The sequence below is a fragment of the Pogoniulus pusillus genome, chromosome 19 (genome assembly GCF_015220805.1).
Source record: "Pogoniulus pusillus isolate bPogPus1 chromosome 19, bPogPus1.pri, whole genome shotgun sequence".
Classification (NCBI taxonomy): Eukaryota; Metazoa; Chordata; class Aves; order Piciformes; family Lybiidae; genus Pogoniulus; species Pogoniulus pusillus.
Genome location: NC_087282.1, coordinates 11,534,501 through 11,558,389, shown reverse-complemented (window position 1 = coordinate 11,558,389; position 23,889 = coordinate 11,534,501). Strand labels below are relative to the sequence as shown.

General features: G+C 55.6%; 1 protein-coding gene across 4 annotated transcripts; it reads left to right on the top strand.

The window, feature by feature from the left end:
• The first annotated feature begins 115 nt into the window (after positions 1-115).
• TMLHE (trimethyllysine hydroxylase, epsilon) lies at positions 116-15,797 on the top strand. Of its 4 annotated transcripts, none has more exons than XM_064159274.1 (9): positions 116-298; positions 1,162-1,394; positions 6,702-6,880; positions 7,885-8,061; positions 8,751-9,030; positions 10,972-11,091; positions 11,575-11,811; positions 12,441-12,579; positions 13,253-15,797. In XM_064159274.1, exons 3-9 carry the CDS (start codon positions 6,703-6,705, stop codon positions 13,382-13,384), a joined length of 1,263 nt encoding a protein of 420 aa, XP_064015344.1. In that variant the 5' UTR covers positions 116-298; positions 1,162-1,394; position 6,702; the 3' UTR covers positions 13,385-15,797. The 4 variants fall into 4 exon arrangements, with proteins under 4 accessions (XP_064015344.1, XP_064015346.1, XP_064015348.1 ...); XM_064159276.1 differs by having other exon boundaries at positions 116-336; XM_064159278.1 differs by lacking the exon at positions 116-298 and adding an exon at positions 667-845.
• Positions 15,798-23,889: the final 8,092 nt, after the last annotated feature.

The window sequence follows — 23,889 nt, the reverse complement described above, 5'->3', positions numbered from 1 at the left end:
TAGAGCGCCGCAGCCACGCCGCGGTGGGCGTGAGGGGGCGGGCCGTACGTGAGGGGGCGGGTCGTGCGTGGGGGGGCGGGGCCGTGCGTGCGGGGCGGGGCTGGGCGTTAAGAGGGAAGCCGCCGCGGAGGCGGCTCCAGCTCCGGAGGGCGGCCCCGGCCCCCTGCCTGCCCTGCGCCTTCCCTCGGCCTGTGTCCGGGGAGGGATGAGGTGCGGAGCCGGGCCCGGCTGAGCTGAGCGCTCGGGACCTGCCCGGGGAGGGAAGCGGCGCAGGCACGGCCTTTTGGCTCACAGAACGGTGATTCAGACCTTACAGCACCGAACACCGAGCGCACGGTGCGGGGGGTGAGGCGGGCGACGGAGCCAGACGGGCCGCTGGGGGGCCGCCTCGTCCCGCGAATGGCAGTCGCCACCGCCTCTCTCCTCCCCCGCCCCGACTTTCCCGCTGCCTTTCTCGGGCTGCTCCGCCTCGCCGCGGGCTCCTTCCCGGCGCAGAGGCTGCCTGCGGGTTACGCTGCCCACGGCGGGTGGCGTGGGGCAGCAGCTCGGGTCCCGGTCTGTGACTGAGCAGTGCGCTGTAGCTGCAGGTGTCCCTGCTGGCTGCACGAGGGTGGACTGGATTGGCTTTAGAACTCTTCCCACCCGTAGCCGACCATCGCTCTCTGGTCCTCCCGCTGTCTCTATGGTTGCGGACGCTCTAGCTCAGCTCCGCCCCGCCGAGCGTCTCTGTGGTACGGTCCCGCCCCGGGGCGGCCCTGCCCCAGTCGTCTCCCCTCAGCCCCGGGCCCCGGTGAAACCGCTTGGGAGGAACCGGGGCTGTGGCGGGGTGGCTCCGAGCTGCCGAGGTGCGTTGGGGTCCGAGGGGCGGGGGAAACTCGGTGAGTCCCGGTTTCCCGGAGAGGTTAGAGGGGCCGGTTCGTATCGGGGCTGGTTACTGGGGCCCGGCCGGGGCTCGCTCTCCCCTCCCGGATCTTCCCGAGCGCTGCCGGGCAAGGAACTGGTAGCGTAGGGGCTGCCCTTGGGCTGCAGCTGCTGAGGCCGCCAGGAACGCGAACCGCAGCTTCTAACGTGGCAGTTCGGTTTGGTCTTTTGTTCACTTCGAGTTGATTTTTAACTGTGCCAATGGTAACCTGGATTTCTCGGTAATATTTGTGTCATTAGGAGGTCGCCCAGGGCCCGATTTAAGAGCCAACGCCAGCCCCCTGAAGTGCACTTACCACTGAACGTGCGCAGCCTTCCCAGCAAAGTTTTTGCCCTGGAGGGTGCAGGAACCAGGAGAAGGAAGCAGGGAAGAGCCGTGACCACCAGCAGAGACCAAGGATCGGCATCCCAAGCCTGTCTGAAGCCTGACCCCATCTTTCTCCCGCCTCAGCCCCGTGTTCACAGAGTCCCAGGTAAGGACAGGCATGAAGAGGTCACAATCCCAGAGTGGTTTGGGTGGGAAGGGACCTTCAGAGCTCAGCCAGCTGAACCCCTTGCAGTCAGCAGGGGAATCTGCAACTAGAGCAGGTTGCTTGAAGCCACAACCTGCAATGGTGCCAGGGATGGACAAGCTGGGCCAGGCTCTCACCACCCTCAGTATCAAACATTTCTTCCTTCTCTCCACTCTGAATCTCCCTGTTTGAGTTCAAGCCATTAACCCTTGTCCTGTCACAACAGACCCTGCTCACAAGTCTGTCCCCAGGTATCTTCTGGCCCCTTGAAGTCCTGAAAGGCTGCCAGAAGATCTTCCTTATTTTTCAGCACCTCATAGGCAGAGTTTTTAATCTCCTTCCCTGATCAAAGCCAACTGCTCCCTGCCTGGGAGAGCTGCCTGGCCCTAGCACCTCACTGCCAGGGCAGGACCCAGAGTGGGTGAGCAAAGTGACTTAATATCAGGAGCTGACTGCAACAAGTATCTCTGGGTGGGGGGTAAACCACATGGCTTGAGGTGAGGGGGAGAGAATCAGAATCTATTTCAGAGCCTGAGGAGGCTTTGTTGAAGGCAAAGGAAGAAACTGCAGAAAGGAGACAGCATAAAGGTTATGAGTCAGGGGGTCTGGAGTCAAGTGGTTGGTGTTGAAGGTGAGGGGGAGCAGAAAATTATCCTCTCTCCTAGGGAATTGAAGCTGGCAGGGCCTGGGATGGCTTTATTAACTCCTTAATTTAATTGAAGTCTCTTATGGGGCAGGAGAGGCTGATTCCTGTCAGCCCAAATCTAATAGAGGTGTCTGGGGGAGAGGGGGATGGAACTGTTCTTATCAGGGGATAGCCAAGCTCTACCTTTTGTTCGGTTGTAATTAATGGGTAAAAGAGGTCACCTCGGGCTGTTAAACCTTTAACTCAGCTGGATGTGGCTGAGAGATGATGGCCTAGCCTCAGGGGACTGTTTTTTGTCACTGGGATTAGTCTAAGTTGCTCACCTGGCTCTGGCTCAGCTCTCCCAGGACTCTCACTCCTTGCAGCACTCCACTTTTTATCCCTTTTTAACCGTTTTTTTTTGCCTTCACAAAGGCTTCCTCCTCTCAGGCAGTAGCACTGAGGTGCTTGGGCACAGCTTCCAAAGCAGCCAAACATCAGATTCAATGTGTGCAGCCAAGAGGGGCACCAGGATGTGAGCCCTGTGTGATACCTGCAGAGTATTTCCCAATCTGCCCTGAAAAGTGATTTGGTTTTTTTCTTCCTCGCTCTTTTTGAGGCACTTTTGTGCTTCTGAAATGTTCCTTTTGTAGCTCAAAAACCTTCAAGCAGTGAGAAGTGATCCAGGAGTGTGAGCAACTTGAAGCTTAGAATATGACAAGAGCTTGTAAACTGTCACCAAGTGAGGGGAGAGGTTTGCTCATAGCACCAGCAGGCCCCTGTCACCCTGTTCCTTGGCTAAAAGCTGGCTGAAGGCCACAGCTTGGTCTGGTTGCTCCTTCTTTGTTCATCCTCATTGCTAAAACTCTTTGGTTTCTGATTTCTTTTTCCAGTTCAGTTATTTTACTTGGCTCGAAATTGGAATTGAGACCACAAAGAGCTTTAAAACAATGATGGTTGCTTCAGGTGCTTCTTGTGGCAGCAGTGAGACAACTTCTGAAAGGCCAGGCAGGAAGTCCTCCTGCATGGAGGAGCCCCTCCTGAGGCCCCACTCTTCCTTCCTCTTGTTTCTCTCCAGAGATTTATCCTTAAACCACAACATTTTGGAGCTTTCTGCATTTCCCCTTTCAGCTCTCACAGCTCTGTGCCTCCTCTGGCACTTTTAACATGGGTTCTGTCTGTGCTCCTGCTTTTCATCCACCTCATGGCAGACTCTTGGGTAGGATGAGGCCCACAGATCATCTTCACACAAAGCATCTCTGTGGGGTTTTGTGCCAGCTTGGTAGTGAACATCCCTCTGAGTCTCCTTGCTCAGGGTAAAGTCTCTTTCCTCCTGCCCTTTGAATTTGAAGGGAACTTTTGTCTGAATCTTTGAGCTGCTGCCCAGCATGGTGTGGACAACATGAAGATGAGGTAGAAGGAGAACTGAGGGAGAAGTTTGCTCATTCCAACTAGGAGAGCTGTCAGCCCTGAGTAAACACAGACCCAACATGTAAACCCTCCCTAATACACGGATTTAAGTTGTTTTCCTGCTCTTGCTTTCATCTCCCCGTGGGTTTTGATGTCCCTTGGAAAGATTTGAGGCTTCTGGAAGCTGTTTGTGGTGTCTGCTTCCAGCAGGAACAGCAGAGGAGCAAGAGGCCTTGCTGATTAGATTCAGTATCTGGGTCACTTACCCCTACCTGTGTTTATTCTCTGGTGAGTTTTGATACTGCAGAAGGATGAGATAAAAAGGAAGCTGTGGAGGATGAGATAACCATGGCTGGAGCTGCCCCAGGCAGAGGCCACTTCAGAAATGAGTTTGTAGATGAGCTTCTCCTGGTGATTTTGGGTCCTGGGTGAGCAGATAGAGGCCACTTAGAAATGGGTTTGTAGATGGAGTTTCTCCTGTCCCTTTTTGGTCCTGGGTGAGGAGATACTGTGTGTGTGCAAACAACCTTGCTGCTTTTTTACCTCTGTGTGGGGTTAGGGGAGGTGTTGGACATCCAAAAGCCAACTGAAGCCTTTCCACTTTTAGTGTCTTTCTCAGTCTTGAGAGTTGTGAGTTTTAATGCTTAGTTTGTGGAGTTAAATCATCTCTGGAAGCTTTGTAAAGTAAATGGTCAACTCCTGGTTGATTTTTCTCCCTTTCATTATGAAGTTTGCATGCCAAATGTGATTAATTCCTTTTCAACTGCTCCTATTCAGCTTTGAGAAGCTTTCCCCTTGCTGTTTCTGCAAAACCTGATCTTCTGGCTGTCTGGAGACCACCAAAGGCCAAAAAAGAACAGTGAGTGTCCTGTGTGTCTTCAGGTCATGGCAGTTCTCTCTGTCCCAGTTTCTCTCTCTGCGGTAAGAGTGCTGGAGCCTTTCAGGGCTCAGCATCTCCAGAGTTTCCTGAGCTTCACAGAGTGTTTGAAGTGCAGAGGCAGTTGTACTGGCAGAGATCTTGGTGACTGCAGGTTGTGGCCAGCAACAGGGAGCTCCCATAGCTTCTGCTGCTGCTGTGTCCAGTGAAACATCAGCTCCTGGTCTGGTTCTGCTCAGTGTCTGAATGAGGGGATCAAGAGAACTCCCAGTGAGGTTGGAGAGGACACTGAGTTGAGTGAGTGACCTGCTGAGAGGAGGAGGAAAGGAGCCTGAAGGGAGACCTGGCTCTCTACACCTCCCTGAAGGGAGCCAGATTGCAGCTGAGCTCTTTTCCCAAGAAACAAGCAAAAGGACAAGAGGAAATGACCTCAACTTGACCCAGGGAAGGTTTAGGTTGGACATGAGGAACAATTTCTTCTTCTTAAGGGTTGTCCAGGCCTGCCCCAGGGTGCTCAGGGTAGAGTCCCTATTCCTGTCCTGTTTCTAAGCCACAGAGATGTGGTGCTGAGGGCAATGGTTTAGTGGTGATTTGGCAGTCCTGGGTTAATGGTTGGACACCATGACCTGAAAGGTCTCCAACCCAATGGACTCTGATTCCATGACTTGCAGGACAACCTGATCTCCTGCAGCCTGCTCAGGAGGGCATATTGCATTTTAGCAGCCACAGAAATCAGAACCTGTCCATGAGGGGAAACTACTTTTAGTGTGAAGGTGCTGGATCCCTTAAGCAGGTTGCCTAAAGAGGGAGGTTGTGGAGTCTCCTCTGGAGAGCTTTCAACCCCAGCTGGACATTGTGATCCTGGCCAAGCTGCTGTGGGTGCTCCTGCTTGAGCAGTGGAGTTGGACTGGGTGATCTCCAGAGGTCCCTTCCAACCCCCACCATGCTGGGATTCTGTGAGTTGAAATCTCTGCAGCACCAAAGCTGCCAGTGACTTGTCACAGGCTGTGGCCAAGTACCTTGTAAAGCTCGATGGCCAAGGAGTCCATCTTCATCTCTGATCATGTTTCCACTTCCCCCCCTAAATCTGGCTGTAATCTATTTTTCTCTTTTCTCCAGGAGCCCAGCCCCTCTGATTTTATTATTACCAACTGCTGAGCTCTCTGCACTGGGTCACCTTTGAAGTGGAGAAGCAGGTTGGACAGGCAGAGCTCTGGTGCCTGTGCTGCTCAGATAAGCTGAAGGACAATCAGGAGTCTGGGATGAGGAATGCATCCTAGCTCTGTGTCTTATCCACCTTCCTCTGCCCTGCAGACCAAAGGGCTGATAAAGGCCTGCTGGGTTCAGACCTGTCCTCCAAACACTGATAAACACAACAGGGTGTCCAGACCACATCTTAAAGCTTCTGAGCTTCTGCCCTTGCTCTTTGTTAGAGTTGCTGCCTTCTAGTATTTAGCCTGAGATTGCCCACAGCTGGTTCCTCGTCCATGCCAGCTGTGTCCTTCAGCAGCAGCAGAGATCCTCCTCCTCCTTGTTTTGCATTCTGGAACTGACCTAATTATGGATTCCTCTGGTTCTTGCTTCTTTAACCAAGGTCACTTTGCTTTCCTCATCCCTGCAGATCTGCCCAGGAATGGTGAATTCCAATAGGGAAGGTCACAAATGGGACAAGACCTGCAGCAGATGAGGCTGTGTTGGTGTTTTCCACAGGAGGGTTGACCAACAGCTCTTCTCTTCTGAGATTACTTTGCCTGATGTATCCTGGGATCTCATTTGTGTCTTCTCAGGAGTCTTTGCTGTGGTCACATTAAAACTAAGGCCTCTCTGTCCCTTCTCCTCCTCTTCCCAGCTGATGTCCATGGATTGGGTCAGCTTCACCTCACCACCTTGACAGTTAATTCCCAGTTGCTCCTGTGGCATCCAGTTTGTGAGGGCAGCCAGTTTTCACATGCAGCTTCAGGGTCTTCCTCCAGGGCCAAAGTGTCTACTGCAGCTGGTCTGGACAAGGGTGAAGCTCCCCAGCTTCATGGTGACTGCTGCATGGTCCATGTGGTGTCAAAGGCACTGGGAAAAGCCTAGCAACCCAATTGCCTTGACACTGGGAGAAGCCAAAAGTGATGCTGATCTTTGGCCTTGGCATTGAAGATGTTTAATCCAAGGCTCTCCACACTCTGTGTGTGGTTACATTTTGTGTCCAAGTGGCACCTAGGAGGTAGGTGGCTCCTCTGGTCAGGCTGCCAAGTTGTCATGCCCATTTCTTCTCTTCTTCCTCAGTGGCCTAGTTCTCATCTCTCTGGTTGGTAAATGACCACTGGGGAGGACAACAACAGCCCCTTCTCTCTCCTGTTTCCCTCAGGATGTGGTGCAGGAGGCTGATGGGTCTGCTGGAGATGCCAGGATGGCTGAGGGGAAGCAGTGGACGTTGCCCACCGTGGCTGCCTCATAGAAGGACCACCCTCGCTGCTGCAGCTCACTGGCACCACACAGCCCCTGAGACACTCAGGTGTGCCTGGCAGTTACATGGTGACCATCTAGGTAGGTGTCTTGGCTGAACATCTACCTGCTTTTGAGTGTCTGGGGAGAGGAGTGAGAAGGTTCCCCAGAGAAGTGGGAGATGCCCCATCCCTGGCACCATTGCAGGTCAGGCTGTTTGGGGCTCTGAGCAGCCTGCTCTGGTTGCAGATGTCCCTGCTGGCTGCAGGGAGGGAGACCTTTGAAGGTCCCTTCCCATCCAAACCATTCCATGGCATGATAAGACAGACCACGGCAAGATGACAACAGCCACACTTTCAGTGAAGGTACTCTGCCTGTCTGAGTGCATGGAGGCTGTGGCCAGCAGGTTGAAGGAGGTTCTTTTCCTCCTCTGTTCTGCCCTAGTCAGGCCACATCTGGAGTATGTTCTGGGCTCCCCAGTTCAAGAGAGACAGGGAACTACTGAAGAGAGTCCAGTGGAGGCTCCAAAGATGCTGAGGGGCCTGGAGCATCTGTGAGGAGCAAAGGCTGACAACTCTGGAGCTGCTCAGCCTGGAGAAGAGCAGCCTGAGAGGGGATCTGATAAATGCTCAGCAAGAGCTAAAGGGTAGGGGGTGAGAGGATGGAGCCAGGCTCTTCTCAGTGGTGCTCAGTGACAGGACAAGGGGCATTGAGTATAAAGTGGAACCCAGGAGGCTCTAATTGAACAGGAGGAGAAATTTGTTTTGTGTGAAGGTGCTGGAGGCCTGGAGCAGGCTGCCCAGAGAGGTTGTGGAGTCTTCTTCTCTGGAGAGCTTCTAACCCCAGGTGGACATTGTGATCCTGGGCAAGCTGCTGTGGGTACCCCTGCTTGAGCAGGGCGGGGGTTGGACTGGCTGATCTCTAGAGGTCACTTCCAAGCCCTACCATGCTGGCACTGCAGACGTTCTGTCTTCATGCACCAAGTTCAATGTAGGTCGAGGTGCCAGGTCTTGAGAGCCTGTGAGGGGGATCACAACCTGTGGGCCCTCAGCTTGAGCTCTTGGTTCTGGTTCCCCTCTGGTGACGCCAGTCCCTCTCCTGGGCAGAGCTGAGGTACAGGGACACGCTGATGCGCTTCGACTTCGTCTGGCTGCGGGACCACTGCCGCTCCGCCTCCTGCTACAACGCCAAGACCAACCAGCGCAGCCTGGACACGGCCAGCGTGGGCCTGGACATCAGACCCCAGGCTGTCCGAGTGGATGAGACCACCCTCTTCCTCACCTGTGAGTAGTGAAGTGCACTGCGTGCTGCCTGCTCTCTGTCCCACTGGCTGTGACCATCCTCTTCCTCAGGTCAGAGCACCGTGGCTTGTGAGCCACCTCCGCTTACAGGCAGCTTTGGGAGGCAGGCACAGAAGAATTGTGGAGTTGTTGTGGTTGGAAAAGGCCTCTTAAGGTCATGGAATCCAGCCGTGGTGGTGGGGTCACCACCCAGCCATGATGTCCATAGAGTTGCTGCCCTGTCCCCACAGTTGCAGTAGGGCAGGTAAAATGACCGAGGGTTGGAGAAGCTGCGTCCAAGGCACACACTCGATCCACAAAGATGATAGGAGTCTTAGAAGTCTTCTGCTGTGAGGCCGGGCTGAGAGTTAAGTTTGTTCAGCCTGGAGAGGAGAAGCCTCCAAGAAGACCTTCTGGTGGCTGTTCAGGACATCAGGGAGCTGATGAGGAAGCACCACTTGCCCCAGGGGAAGTTGAGATTGGACACAAGGAGCAATTTCTTCCCCTTAAAGGTTGTCAAGGCCTGCCCCAGGCTGCCCAGGGCAGTAGTGAGTCCCCATCCCTGGAGGGATTTCAGAGCTGTGGGGATGTGGTGCTGAGGGCCATGGTGTGGTGGTGAGCTGGCAGTGCTGGGTTAATGGTTGAAGGGTCTTTTCCAACCAAAGCTGTGGTGTGACTTGTCCTTGTGCCAGGGCCAGACGGGCACGTGACACGGTACGGGCTGGAGTGGCTGGTGAAGAACAGCTACGAGGGGCAGAAGCAGCAGGTGATGCACCCCAGGATCCTCTGGAATGCACAGATCTACCACCAAGCCCAGGTCCCCTCTGTTGACTGCCAGAGCTTCCTGGAGACAGATGAAGGGCTGAAGGAATTCCTGCAGAACTTCCTACTCTATGGGATTGCCTTTGTGGAGAATGTGGCTCCCACCAAGGACGACACAGAGATCCTAGCAAAAAGGGTCAGCTTGATCAGGTACCAGAGCCTGGGGTGGGCAGAGCAGACCTCAGGAAGAGATTTGGTACCCTGAGGATGGTGACAGCCTGGCTCAGGTTGCCAGCAGAGGTGGGAGATGCCCCATGCCTGGAATCAGATCAGGTTGTTTGGGGGCACTGAGCAACCTGCTCTAGTTGCAGGTGTCCCTACCAACTGCAGGGGGTTGGACTGGATGACCTTTGAAGGTCCCTTCAACCCAAACCTGTCTGGGATTCTGTGAGCCTAAGGCCATTGGCAGTTTGTAGAGGAGCCACGTAGGGCAGGCTGTTAGTCACCAAAGCTTGGAGTGGTGGGGTTGGAAGTGACCTCTGGGGATCATCCACTGCTCAAGCAGGGGCACCCACAGCAGCTTGCCCAGGATTGCAATGTCCAGCTGGGTTTGGAAGCTCTCCAGAGAAGGAGACTCCACATCTTCTCTGGGCAGCCTGCTCCTGGGCTTCAGCACCCTCACACCAAGATCTTGCTCTTGCTATTGTTCAGGTGGAACCTCCTGAGTTCCAGTTTGTGCCCATTGCCCCTTGTCCTGTCACTGGGCACCACTGAGAAGAGCCTGGCCCCATTCTCTTGCCCCCAGCCCTTTATCTCTTACTGAGCAGATCCCCTCTCAGGCTGCTCCTCTCCAGACTCAGCAGCCCCAGGGCTCTCAGCCTTTGCTCCTCACAGAGATGCTCCAGGCCCCTCAGCATCTCCACAGCCTCCATTGGACTCTGTCCAGTCTGGAACTGGGGAGCCAAGTTCCATTTCCCTGTTGTTTTGAAAGCTGTTGCCACCTGATTCTGTGTGCTCTGCAACGTGGCCTGGTTTGCCTGCAAAAGGTCTTCTGCAGCCTCTCGTTGCCCCACTGGGAATGGGATGGAGGCTGGCCCTGTGGGTTCTGACCTGCTTTTAGGGGACAAGCTGCAGCCACAGGCTCGTGGAGCTTCCTGAGGAGCACACAATGGCTTTTATGATAGTAAGACTGTGCTCAGAGGAGCAAGTGGAGGAAGTGGCCTGTCTGGGAAGACTGGAGCTGTGTGAGGAGAGACATTTCCTGTTGTGACTTGGAAAGGTCAGGAGGGCAACCCTGGCCCTGGGAGCCAGGGAGAAGATCAAAACCAAATCCTAGCTCTGGCTAAAGCAAGCTGCTTGAGGAATGTTCTTTCTCTGTGTGTGTTTGAAAGATTGAGACACACCAGCAGCCTGGGGGGTTGAGTTTTGAGCTCCACCCAAGCTTTTAATCCAGTAGCTGCAAATAGAACCAAGGAGCTCCAGGGAATATCCACCCAACTTTCAACCTTCAGTTACCTCCACCCTGCAGCCTCCAAGTGCTGTTTGTCCTTGCTTCGTGTCTCTCTCCTTCCATGACGTTGTAGGGAGGAGAGGGGTGGAGACACATGGTCTTGTGGACTCAAAAAGGATGATTGGACACCCTGTGGTGGGTACAAGCACTCTGGCAGTTCCTCGTGCCACTCAGTGGCTTGATGGGTGGTGAGGAAGAAGATCTGTTGGTGGAGAGGAAGCAAAGAGTCCTTGTCAGCACTATTTTGGGGAGGAAAGAGAAGTTGGACACCAGAGGAGGTGTTAGAAGCAGCAGCTCTTGACAAGGAGCTTTGTGAAGTCATTGAAGTTTAGTTGGCTCCATGCAGAGAGTAGAGGGGAGTGACCTCAAGCCATAGTGTCACTGACTGGACTGAAGTGGACAGACCTTCAGAGCTCATCCAGTCCAACCCCCTGCAGTTGGCAGGGACATCTGCAACTAGAGCAGGTTGCTGAGTGCCCCCAAACAACCTGATCTGATTCCAGGCATGGGGCATCTCCCACCTCTGCTGGCCCCAGCACTGCAGGTGTGGTCTCAGCAGAGCAGAGGGGCAGGATCCCCCTGCCTCCATCTGCTGCAGGAGTCCTGCTCGGCACACTGAAAGCTGCTCCTCTGCCCTGCAGGGAGACCATTTATGGTAGGATGTGGTACTTCACCTCTGACTTCTCCCGAGGAGACACTGCCTACACCAAGCTGGCTCTGGACCGCCACACAGACACCACCTACTTCCAGGAGCCCTGTGGGTGAGTGCTGCTGCTGGCTGCAGCCCCTTGGTGTGTTCAGGACCAGGCTGGATGAGGCCTTAGACAACCTGGTCTAGTGGAAGGTGTCCCTGCCCATGGCAAGGGGGGTGGAACTTGATATCATCTTCAAGGTCCCTTCCAACTCAAACAATTCTATGTATCAGTAAGGTTTAACTTGATGATCTTGGAGGTCTTTTCCAATCTTAATGGTTCTATGATGGCCTTTGGCACAGACCTGCTCTTGCCATCACTTGAGGTCTCCCAGGCACATGGCTCTTGTCTCGGGTGGCCGTGTAGGCAGTTGGTCACCACCTCAGAAAGCACAAGTGTGGGAAACTGAGGATGAGGAAACAGCAGGTAGAGCCAGGTCTTGGTGGTTGCCTCCATCCCCTGATAGGTTTTAGTCCTCTACATCCATTTGGGTCCATGGGACAAGCAGTTGAGGTCTTGCCTCTTGTGCTCTGGATTCTCTCGCCCACGCAGCATCCAAGTGTTCCACTGCCTGAAGCACGAGGGCACGGGGGGCAGGACCCTGCTGGTGGATGGTTTCTACGCAGCAGAGCAGGTTCTCAGACAAGCCCCTGAGCAGTTTGAGCTGCTCAGCAGGGTGCCCCTGAAGCACGAGTACGTGGAGAACGTGGGAGGCTGCCACAACCACATGATCGGCGTCGGGCCGGTGCTCAACGTCTACCCCTGGAACAACGAGCTCTACCTCATCAGGTAACCTCAGCCTCGGGCCTCTTGCTCTGGGGAGGAGGCTGCACTGTGGCTTGCCAGAAGATGTCACTCAGACGTGCTCTGAGGGGTGTGGTTTAGTGCTGGCCTGGGTTTGCAGTTGGACTCTCGTTGGTCTCTTCCAACCAGACAGATTCTCTGAACACTTTCATGCTGGACACTGAACTCCTCCTTGCTCCCAGGGTTGAATCTTCTCCTCAAAGCCCTACACTTAAAGCAAAACCTCCCTTAGCTCATCTCTAGACTCTCCCTTTAATACTGATCAGAAAACCATAGACCTGCTGAGGTTTGAAAAGACTTTGGAGCTCACAATCCCACCACTGCTGCTAAGTCACCACCACTAAACCACATCCCCCAGCACCACAGCCACACATCTTCCAAAGGTCTCCAGGGATGGTGGCTCCACCTCCCTGTTCCAGTGCTTGATACCACTCCTTGTGTCCAACCTGAACCTCCCTTGGAACAACTTGAGGCCATTTCCTCTTTATCCTTTCACTTCTGAGCCCCCTACCTTGTTCCAGCTTCCTTTGAGGTATCCTACAGGCACCTAAACCTCTGTGTGGAGATTCCTGGAGCCCCTCCTGGTTTGACTCTTACTTCTTTTTGACTTGTAGGTACAACAACTACGACCGAGCTGTCATCAACACTGTGCCTTACGACGTGGTTCACCGCTGGTATGCTGCCCACCGCACGCTCACCACTGAGCTCAGGAGACCTGAAAACGAACTCTGGGTCAAACTGAAGCCAGGCAAGGTAGGACATGGACTTCAGAAGCAGAGAGAAGGTGGCAGAGGGCTCCCCTGGGTGTGCAACCTTGTTGTCACCAAGGTGCCACTTTGGGCAAGCTCCACGTGATGGCAGTTTTCCTCTCCTGGAGCTGTGCTCTTGTAAGGAGGTTGACAAAGGTAGGGGTTGGGCTCTTCTCCCAGGGAACAAGTGACAGGACAAGAGGAAATGGCTTCAGGTTGCCCCAGGGCAAGTTTAGTTTGGATGTGAGGAGCAACTTCTTCCCCTCGAGCCTTGTCAAGGCCTGCCTCAGGCTGCCCAGGGCAGTGGTGGAGTCCCCATCCCTGGCAGGGTTTCAAAGCTGTAGAGATGTGGTGCTGAGGGCCATGGTGTAGTGGTGATATGGCAGTGCTGGGTTCATGGTTGGACTCCAGGAGCTTAAACTTCTCTCCCAACCCCAGCAGTTCCATGACTCCCTGTGGTTGGCAGCAGAGCAGAATTTCTGGCTGCAGGGCCAGCAGCTCTGCCACATCACATGAAACATCTGCCTCTGGTTTCATCTGCTGTCTCAGGCCTGCTGTGGCATTGCTCTCGAGTCTCCAGGGATCTCCAGCTGCAGAACCTTCCCTGTCAGGAGAGGCTCCTGAGCTTCTCTGTGGTGGTTGCCTTTCTTCTGATGGCCTTTTCTCTTCTCCTGCAGGCCCTGTTTGTGGACAACTGGCGTGTGCTGCACGGGCGGGAGGCCTTCACTGGGTACCGCCAGCTCTGCGGCTGCTACCTGACCAGGGATGATGTGCTGAACACTGCACGCCTGCTGGGGCTCCAGGCTTAGCCCAGCCCACCCTGCCCTCCGTGGAGAGAGGTCCTCAGGCCTCCAGCACTGCCCTGCTGCTGCCTCTCACCATGCAGAAGACGTTGCACATACCTCAAGACTCCTCCATCCCCTCCAAGACGTTCTCAGTGCCTCCTCGGGAGAGGGAGCAGGTGGAAACCAAAGGCTGTGGGAGCTTTGTGACACCATCATCTGCCTTGGAGCATGGGCAGCTCTTGCTTTCTGTGCTCCCAGCCTGGCCCTTCTAGGCCCTCTGGCTCAGCTCTGCTGAGCAAGGCTTGATTCCCACCATGGGAAGTTCTCTTCCACTCAAGTGCCTTCAGGATTTGGAATCTTGAGGTCTTTCCCTGCACAGCCTTTTTGTGAGCTGATGGTTTAGGATTCCTCTAGCAGAGCAGAATGGAAACCTCAGCCTGGGGCAAGACAAGACCCCAGGACTTGTAGCCCTTCTAGAGAAAACCCAAACCTCATTGCTGATGTCACTACTCAAGGGCTGTTGGCATGCTGTCAGTGACTTCTCTCTTCTCAAACACACCTTGTGGCCCTGCTAAAAGCTGTGCTGCTCTGGGGGTGGCCTGGAGGGAGAACTGGGCACAGCTGGGGTGTTTCTGACAAGTTTGGGGTTAGAAGGGAAGAGAGAAGTAGCAAGAGCTGTGTTGGGAAGCAGAGGTGACCCTTAGATGAAGAAGCCATTGACCAGTTGACCTCCAGGGGTTGAAACCTCAGCAGCTGCAGCATTTGCAGAGGAATTTTCCTCTCTGCTGCTCTTGGATCTTGCCTGGAGAAGGAATTTGTGAGGGTCATTGTGAGATTGACCTTTGGGGGTTCTTTTTCCTCCAGACTCTTTTGGATATGAAGGTAACAAAGCTTTGATCTGCTGGTAGCTGGGAGGAGAAGCTGGAATCTGGGCCCCCAGTGCAAGGAACAGAAGCAAATCCTGGCCTCAGCAGAATCCTTGGAATTTTAGAAGCAGGAGGAGACTTTGGATGTGTTCATGTTTCATTCCTCCCTATCTCTGGGGCTCTTCACTCTTCTCTGAAGAGACCTTAACCAGGGCTGGTCCCTTTCTTTCCTGGCAGCAAGGTGTTCTGATGTCCAGGTGTATCTGTGCTGAACTTGCTGCCCTCATTGAATCTAAAGACTGACTATAGAGACCCCAGTGCTGAGACACCCCTGGAGCTTCTCCTCCTATGGGCTTGAGCTCCTGCAGCTTCCTAGCTGTGGTTGCAGTCATCAGGAGCTGAAAGGAGCTTTGGAGTGAGGGTTTGGCAGGAAGGTATCTGTCAGAGATGGTGTAAGGGAGTAATGGCAAAAGGCTGCTGCCAGGAGGCTTCTTCCAAGCTGAGCCAAGTGTTCCTCTTGCAGCAGGTGTAGGCTCTCTGAGGTGCCAGTTCCACCAGCACTCCTTGGACATGGAGCTTTGCAGGTCTTCATTCATGCTGTTAAGTTGTAGCAGAGCCCAGACTTGCACGCACTGTCCCTCACACAACCCAGTCTTGATGCCCCAGGTTGGTTTCACCCTCTGCTGCATGGTGAATCCAGGGCCTGGAGCTTGAGGGCAGAGGTGGTGAGCAAAAGCAGTCTCTGTGGGAGCTGACAAAGGGTCCTGAGCAGGGTTTGGAACCCTTGAGCTCTCTCTTGAGTGGTTTGAGGATATCAAGGGTTCTTGAGCTCCTTCTGTTGCCACCCTGTGTCCCCAGGATGTGAGGAACAGCACCTGGGTGCTGTGGACACCTTCCCTTCTGAGGGCTTATCCATCAGCTGAAGATCTGCTGCTGCCCTGAGCTGGCCTGGCTGGCCCAAGGGAGACCAAACATTGTCATGCCACAGGTGTCTCTCTTACCCAGAATGTGGTGACTGCAGCTCTGCCTCCCACTGCTGCTGCCAGGAGCTGTGGTCTGCAGGCACCAACCCTTCTCTCAGGAGCCCACTCCAACCTCAAGGTGGTTGTGGTATTGTCCGTGGTGAATGTAGAGGGGACACCTTTCTTCCTGGGGGGTGGTGGTGGTGGTTGAGCAACAATGAAACACGGGGAGAGATGGGTTTAGACCTTGTGCTTCACCTCTCCACACTTCCCAAGAGGGCTAAGTTCTGCAGGAGCAGCTCCTGAGCACCCAAAGTCCGTTAGAAGGTCCAGGACTTAGTGGTTGTTGCTGTCTGTCTGGCACAGGTGGCTGCTGGGCCATGTTCTCTTTGCTCTCATTTTGTAATGGACCTTTTACAGTTCTTTGAGGCCAATAAATGCTGAGCTGCCTCCTCCTCCCTGCTGCCCTCCCATCCGTGTGTCCTTCAAACAAACGATTTGTAAAGCCATCAGCTCCACAACGTAGATGTTTCCAGCGACCACGGCCTTGAAAAGAAGTGCTTGGTTACCCACCTGAGGTGGAATAAACGTTTGGAACAGCAAACCAAACCCTTCTCTGGTAGCTTCTTCATTCCTTCCCTGGTAGCTTCTCGTTCATTCTTTCCCTGGCCACACGGTGGCAGAAGGTGCAAGAAAGTAAGCTCAAGTTAATGACTCTGGCTTCTGGGCGCCCAGTAAGAGTTCTGTTCCTTCTCTGCAGCATCCTTCTCCTTCCTCAGCCCCAGGAACTGCTCTTCAGGCCGCTTTGAGAGCTGCGGTGGCCATAGTGCCAGAGAAGGGTGAGAGGGGAGTGGAGATAGTGGAGAGAAACTGGGAGTATGGTGAGGGTGATTTGAGGCAAAGTGGAGCTGACTTGGAGGTGCCTGAGGTAGGAAGAAGCTGAGCCAAGCACAATCTGGGGACAAATGGAGCCGATCTCAGGTCACCTCCAGGGGAAGGAAGGGAGCTGGGGGATGGTGCTGCAGGTCAGTGATGTCCTCAGGGCTGGATGCTGTGACACTGCCCGTGGGAAGTGTCCCTTGCCAGTCCATCCCAGCACACTGACTGCATTGTCAGAGGGTCACTTTAGGTGGAAGAGACCTCTCAGCTCAGGGAGTCCAACCATGAACCCACTGCTGTCAGCTCACTGCTAAACCACAGCCCTCAGCACCGCAGCTTCGACACCCTGCCAGGGATGGGGTTTGCCTGGGCCAGACCTTGACAGCCCTCAAGGGGAAGAGATTGTTCCTCGTGTCCAACCTAAATGTCCCCTGGGGCAAGCTGAGGCCATTTCCTCAGCCTCCTTTTCTCCAGGCTCTACTACCCCAGGTCCCTCAGCTGCTCCTCACTGGATTTGTGCTCCTGGTTCCCCAAAGGTGCATGAGTGGGCAGCTGAGGACCCCTGGGCATTGCTGGTGGGCTCTGCACCTTGCTTGAGTTTGCACTGAGCCTGCCCAGCTGAGAGGAGCTGACCCCACACACCTTCTGGAGGTTCCTAGCCCTGTCCCATTGCTGTGGCTGGCTCTGAGCAGCAGTGCTCACGATAAGGTTGGAGCAGATGGCTGAGACTCCACTTCTGCTCCAGGTGCCCCCTGGGAGGGGTCAGTTGTGTGTTAGAAGGTCCAGCCCCATCACCTTCACCCTGGCCTTGCTGATGGGCTGCTAGCAGCACTGGACCTGCTCTCCTGCCCCAAACCTGTCCATGGGTCTGCACCCCTGGCTGGTGCAAGTGCTTTCTCCTGGCCAGTGGAGCCAGATCTTCCCTGAGAACTCGTGGGCCAAGCTGGGCTGGTCTCCAGCTGGGGCCTCCCTGCTTCCCCAGGTCCCAGCACTGCAGCAGCCCACAGGCTGTGGTTGCCAAGAACAGGAAGAAAGCTGGGCTTGTGAGCTCAAGAAGTCCCCAGCTTCCCCTCCTGCTGAGGTGACAGCTCAGACATGCTTGCAGAGCCTGCTGGTTGTGATCCTGAGCTGGAGGCGTGGTGCCCAGCCCAGCTGGACCTCCCACTGCAGTTCCTCTGCTGGGGCTGACACCCAGAGATGTCCCCTGGCCAGCACTCCTGGAGCCTCTGCTCCCTCCTGCTGCTCCTCGGTGAGTCAAGGCTGAGCTGGGGGGCCTGAAGGATGGGGTGGGTGGTGGTGGCAGCCCCCAGACCCATTGTCCTCATGCTATGTGGCATCAGGGACCTGCCAGGTGGGGTGATGGCAGCAGGGGTTGCTCCATCCACTGGTAGAAGAAGATCAGGAGGTGCCTGTGCTTTTGCCTCCCCATTTCCAGGCAGGACACAAGGCCTGGGAGATGCTTCACATGTAGGTGACCAAAGAAACTAAACCCAGAGGAGGTTGGATGGCTGAAGGTCACCACTCAACCTTCTCCTGGGCTGCTTCCTTGACTCATGGAGAAGCAAAGCTCCCACTGTCCTCCCTAACACCCCTCAAAATATGACTGCAGCAGCTGTGTGTGGGGATGCTCAGGCAGCTGGTGGTGGGATGAGGTCTGGTGTGGCCACCTACACAGGGATGGGCTGGAGAGGGGAAGAGAAAGAAGATCCAGTCCCTGCTCTCGTACCAGGGCATGAAAAGTGCCACTGAGCTGCTGCTTCCCCTTCTGTGCAGGGGGCAGCCTGGAGGTCCATGTCACAGCCCATCAGGCTCTGGTCCATGGCACTGTGGGTCAGTCTGCACTCCTGCCTGTCTCCTACACCTTGGCTGATGCCTGCAGCTTCCCCGTGTCCATCATCTGGACCTTCGGCAGCCCCCCAGGCAGATCCATCTCCTGCACGGTGCACAGCTGCTTCTTGGCTGCTGGGGGGGTGCCCAGCAACTGCTCCTCGAGTTGTTTCCCCCCCATGACTCGACTAAGAGATGTTGAGTTCTTCTCCAGCAATGGCTCCCTGCTCCTGAGGAACCTGCAGCTCAGTCACAGCGGTGTCTATAAAGTCACTTTTACACCACCACACCAAACCCAGAACTTCACCCTGGCTGTGCACGAGAACCACCTCACCCCTCAGCCTCCAGGTGAGTGTGCTCAGCCCAGATGGAGTCATTTAGGCTGGAAGAGACCTTTCAGATCACAGAGTCCAACGATGAACCCAGCACTGCCAGGTCACTGCTAAACCGTGGCCCTCAGCACCTCATCTAGGAGGCTTGGAAAGCTCTTGTGGGATGGAGACTGCACCACTGCCTGGGGCAGCCTGGGCTGGGCCTCCACAACCCTCGAGGGGAAGAAATTGTTCCTGGTCCTGCTGTAGCAGAGGGGTTGGGCTGGATGAGAGGCTGAGGGAGCTGGGGGTGTGCAGCCTGCAGAAGAGGAGGCTCAGGGCAGAGCTCATTGCTGGCTACAGCTACCTGAAGGGAGGCTGTAGCCAGGTGGGGTTGGGCTCTTCTGCCAGGCAAGCAGCAATAGAACAAGGGGACCCAGTCTGAAGTTGTGGCAGGGGAGGTCTAGGCTGGGTGTTAGGAGGAAGTTGTTGGCAGAGAGAGTGATTGGCATTGGAATGGGCTGCCCAGGGAGGTGGTGGAGTCACTGTGGCTGGAGGTGTTGAAGCCAAGCCTGGCTGGGGCACTTAGTGCCATGGTCTGGTTGACTGGGCAGGGCTGGGTGCTGGGTTGGACTGGATGAGCTTGGAGCTCTCTTCCAGCCTGGCTGGTTCTGTGAGTCTCTGATTCTGTTCTATCATCTATCAAGGGTCCTTCCATTCCCTGACATTCTGTGATTCTATGATTCATGCCCAACGTCAGCCTGTCCTGTGACAGCTTGAAGCCCTTCCCTCTTGTCCTGTCACTTGTTCCTTGGCAGAAGAGACCAAGTTCCACCGAGCTCCAGCCTCCTTTCAGGGCGCTGCAGAGACCCAGGCAGCCTCCATTCAGCCTCCTGCACACCCCCAGCTCCTCACCAGCCCTGTTCTCCAGACCCTTCACCAGCCTCATTGCTCTTCTCTGGACCTGCTCCAGCCCCCAGTGTCCTCCTTGGAGCGAGTGGCCCAGAGCTGCCCCTGGGCTGTGGGTGCTGGCAGCGCGGTTGCGCTCCTTCCGGAGGGCATGAGCTGCTGCTGTCCAGCCTCCTCTGGTGAGCTGCTGCAGGGCTCTTCTGACACAGGAAGCTCATCCTGTGTCCCACCACCAGCTTCATCACTGCATGGGCTTCCTGTGTGGCTGCTGTCTCTAGGTGACAAATGCTCTTTCTCCAGCCTCCTCGTTACCTGCCTCCGGGAGTGAGGTGAGAGGTGAGCTGAGGAGCTGAGTGCTGCCCTTGGGTCTGAGCTGGATTAAATCCAGTGCTGACTGGGAGAGTAGAGGACTCAGCCTGCCTGAGCCTGGCCTGTTCCTTCACAGAGCCATGCAGCCTCCTTCTGCACCTCATGCCCAGCTCTCTCTCTCTCTCTGCTTGTCTTCTCCTGGTGGTCCCCCTTCCCTGTCCCTGTGCAGTGGGACAGCTTCAGTGCTGCACCCAGGTCTGGGCTCCCCATTCAAGAGAGACAGGGAACTACTGGAGAGAGTCCAGGGGAGGCTGTGAAGATGCTGAGGGCCCTGGAGCATCTCTGTGAGGAGCAAGGGCTGAGAGCCCTGGGGCTGCTGAGCCTGCAGAGGAGCAGCCTGAAAAGGGACCTGAGCAATGCTCAGCAAGAGCCGAAGAGTTGGGGGGTGAGAGGATGGGGCCAGACTCTTCTCAGTGGAGCTCAGTGACAGGACAAAGGGCAGTTAGCATAAAGTGGAACCCAGGAGGCTCTAACTGGACAGTAGGAGAAATTTGTTTGGTGTGAAGGTGCTGAGGCTGCCCAGAGAGGTTGTGGTGTCCCCTTCTCTGGAGAGCCCAACCCCAGGTGGGCATTGTGATGCTGGGTTAGCTGCTGTGGGTGCCCCTGCTTGAGCAGGGGGTTGGACTGGATGATCTCCAGTCCATGCTGGGACTCCATGACTCTGTGACTTGATCCAAGCCAGAAATACCTCTGAGAAGATTTTCTGGGCTGACCTACAACCCCAGGCTGTTGTCCATCTTCCCAGCAGCATGGACAAGGACCCCAGGGTGGCAGAGGAAGGCTGACTCCTTCCTACCTGAGCTGGAGGTGCGGGAGGGCTTTGTGCACCGCAGTATCCTCCTCGTCTGTGCCCACAGTGCTGATCCCCAGCTCTTCTAATCCCAACGAGAGCTCTGGGGTTACCAGGAAAGCTCTAGAAGATGCGGTGGGACCTCTGCAGTCCCCTGTTCAGCCATGACTTATCCCCTGTTCTCTCTCCACCAGCAGACCCCAGGCACAAAGACCACGTCTTCTACTACACGGTTGGAGTTTGTTCCTCACTTGCCCTCATCCCCATCCTCCTGCTCCCCTGCTGCATTCGGCACCGGCGTGAGTGGATCTCCAGCTTCCTACCCTTCCAGGTCGCGTCCTCCAGCTCACCCAGACACGTTCTTGGGTGTTACAGGTTTGGAGGGCTGAGGAGCAATCAAGTTCTGCTCTCCATGCCAAAATCACTGCTTCTGCAGAGCTCCTGCAGATGGAGCTCCGAGCAGCCTGCTCTGGCTGCTGATATCCCTGCTGACTCCAGGGGGGTTGGACTAGATGAGCATCAAAGGTCCCTTCCCACCCAAAACCAGGCTGTGAGGCTATGAACGTGGCGCCTCCTTCCAGCTGCCGGTTGCATTTCGCGTTGGGAATGAAGCTTAGCAAAGCAGGAGCACATCATGGGGCTGTGCAGCCGTTTCTGGAAGGCTTCTGCCTTCTGGTGCTGGGAGCAGAGCTGCAGCACCTCCACTCTGTGAAACAGGAGCAACCCCATGGACCCTGAGATCCTTCCTCTGCCAGGCTGCCCAGGGCAGGGGTAGAGTCCCCACCCCTGGAGGGGCTTCAAAGCCCTGGGGATGTGGTGCTGAGGGACATGGTTTGGTGGTGCCCTGGCAGCGCTGAGTTTGTGGTTGGACTCCAGGAAGGTCTCTTCCAACCAAACCCATTCTGTGACTCCAGGTTGTCACTGTGAGTGTTCTGCTGAGGTCTCTTTAAAGCCCTAGGAGTGCTACTGGATGACTTTGGGTCTCCAGTGCTGGGGACAGGAAGGAGCAACCCCAGGCACAAATCCAGGCTGGGCAGTGAGTGGCTGGAGAGCAGCCCTGAGGAGAGGGACTTGGGGGTGCTGGTGGATGAGAAGCTCAACAGGAGCCAGCAGTGTGCACTTGCAGCCCAGAAAGCCAACCACAGTCTGGGCTGCATCAGAAGTGTGGCCAGCAGGGCCAGGGAGGTGATTCTGCCCCTCTGCTGTGCTCTGCTGAGACCCCACCTGGAGTACTGCATCCAGTTCTGGAGCCCCCATTACAAGAGGGATGTGGAGATGCTGGAGTGTGTCCAGAGAAGGGCCATGAGGATGCTCAGAGGGCTGCAGCAGCTCTGCTGTGAGCACAGACTGAAAGAGTTGGGGCTGTGCAGTCTGGAGCAGAGGAGGCTCCCAGGTGACCTTCTTGTGGCCTTCCAGGGTCTGAAGGGGGCTACAAAACAGCTGGGGAGGGACTTTTTAGGCTGTCAGGGAGTGACAGGACTGGGGGGAATGTAGCAAAGCTGGAGGTGGGGAGATTGAGGCTGGAGGTGAGGAGGAAGTTGTTGAGCAGGAGAGTGGTGAGAGGCTGGAGTGGGCTGCCCAGGGAGGTGGTTGAGGCCACATCCCTGGAGGTGTTTAAGGCCAGGCTGGATGAGGCTGTGTGCAGCCTGCTCTAGGATAGGGTGTCCCTGGCCATGACAGGAGGGTTGGAACTAGGTCCTTGTGGTCCCTTCCAGCCCTGTCTGGCTCTGTGGTTCTATGAGCAGAGCACCCACCTGACACCAAACACTCTTTCCTAGGTACAGCTCGGCAGCAGAAGAGGAGAAACGTGGAGCAGCAGCAGGTACGGGGGGGGGGGGGGGGGGCAAACCTTCTTGGACACAGGCAGCTGGGAATGGCCAAGGGCTCTGGGAGGCTGGGGCTAAATATGAGCTGGGGACTTAAATCATCATTATGAAGGAAGGCTGCACACTTCTCTTTCACCTGCCTCCTTGGCCAGACTCCAAACCAGTGTGGACCTTCCCTTTGAGAACCTTAAAGGAATCCTGGGGTCACTTTTGGGGCCCTCGCTCCAAGAAGGACATGGAGGGTCTGGAGCAGGTCCAGAGAAGAGCAGCAGAGCTGGTGAAGGGTCTGGAGGAGGACTGGTGAGCAGCAACTGAGGGACCTGGAGGTGTACAGCCTGGAGAAAAGGAGGCTGAGGGGAGACCTTCTGGCTCTCTACTGCTCTCTGAAAGGAGGCTGGAGCTGGGTGGGGTTGGTCTCTTCTGCCAAGGAACAAGTGACAGGACAAGAGGAAATGGCTTCAGGTTGCCCCAGGGGAGGTTCAGGCTGGACATGAGGAACAATTTCTTGCCCTTGAAGGTTAAGTCCTGCCCCAGGCTGCCCAGGGCAGTGGTGGAGTCCCCATCCCTGGAGGGGTTTCAAAGCTGTGGAGATGTGGTGCTGAGAGCATTGGTTTGGTGGTGCCCTGGCAGAGCTGGGTGTACTGATGGGCTGAGCAGGTTCTGCATCCGTGGGGTGGGGGAGCTGGGAGCAGTGTTGCCCCATGGCCACTGTGGCTAAAGACACCTGGGTTTCATGTAGCTCCTGCCTCTGCCAGCTCCTTGTTGGGTGCAGTCAGTCAGTAGCTCTGGAGATCTTCTGTCCATAGACTCCTGGAGCAGTTTGGGTTGGCAGGGGCCTGACCCAGCTTGCTGCCACAGGCAGGGACACCTCTCACTAGAGCAGAGAGCCCCATCCAACCTGACCTTGGATGCTTCCACAGCTGGAGCACCCACAACCTCTCTGGGCAACCTGTGCCAAGGTCTCACCAGCCACACTGTGACACATCTCTCCTGATCCTTGCCTCTGGGGGAGGCTCTCACCTCTGCTGTTCTCTTTGCCCTTCTCTAGGAGGCTCACATGCAGAGCGCCGAGGTGGAGGACATCAGCACCATCTATGTCACAATCGGAGGCAGCCCAGAGCAGCTCCAGCCAGGGAGAGCCCCAGCAGCCATGCGTGCACCTGTGGCTGCTCCTGGCCGACCAGGCTGGGACACTGAACCCTACATCCTCCTGTCCTGACTGTCACAGGTGCCTCAAAAGAGTCTCTCTGTCCCCTGGTGCTGTCTTCTGCTGTGTGTCCCCCCCTGCCCCAGCAGATCCATACCCTCAGCCTACAGTAAAGGATTTGGAGCCACCACACACAGAAAGGTTTTACCTGCCCCAGCCTGTGTCGTCTCTGGAATGTGAGGGATGAGCTGGTTCTGGCTGCTGCTGGAGGCTTCCTGCAGGTCCAGGATTTGGTGTGGTGGGTTAGAATCACAGAATAAACCAGGTTGGAAGAGACCTCCAAGCTCAGCCAGTCCAACCTATCCCCCAGCCCTAGCCAGTCAACCAGACCATGGCACTAAGTGCCTCATCCAGGCTTTGCTTCAACACCTCCAGGGAACTCTTCACAGCTCTGAGGTGGGGTGTGAGGTGTGGCTATGGGGGGTATCACAGAACCATTTGGGTTGGAAGAGACCTTTCAGCTCACGGAGTCCAACGCCTAAGCCAGCACTGCCAGCTCACCAAACCCTGTCCCTCAGCACCACAGCTTCATGGCTTGGAAAGCGCTCCAGGGATGGGGACTCCACCACTCCCCTGGGCAGCC

Coding starts and splice junctions, on each gene's coding strand:
- TMLHE (XM_064159274.1), top strand. CDS start 6,703: ATGTGGTGCAGGAGGCTGATGGGTCTGCTGGAGATGCCAGGATGGCTG. Junction 8,062..8,750: donor GACCACCCTCTTCCTCACCT/GTGAGTAGTGAA, acceptor TCCTTGTGCCAG/GGCCAGACGGGCACGTGACA. Junction 9,031..10,971: donor AAAAGGGTCAGCTTGATCAG/GTACCAGAGCCT, acceptor TCTGCCCTGCAG/GGAGACCATTTATGGTAGGA.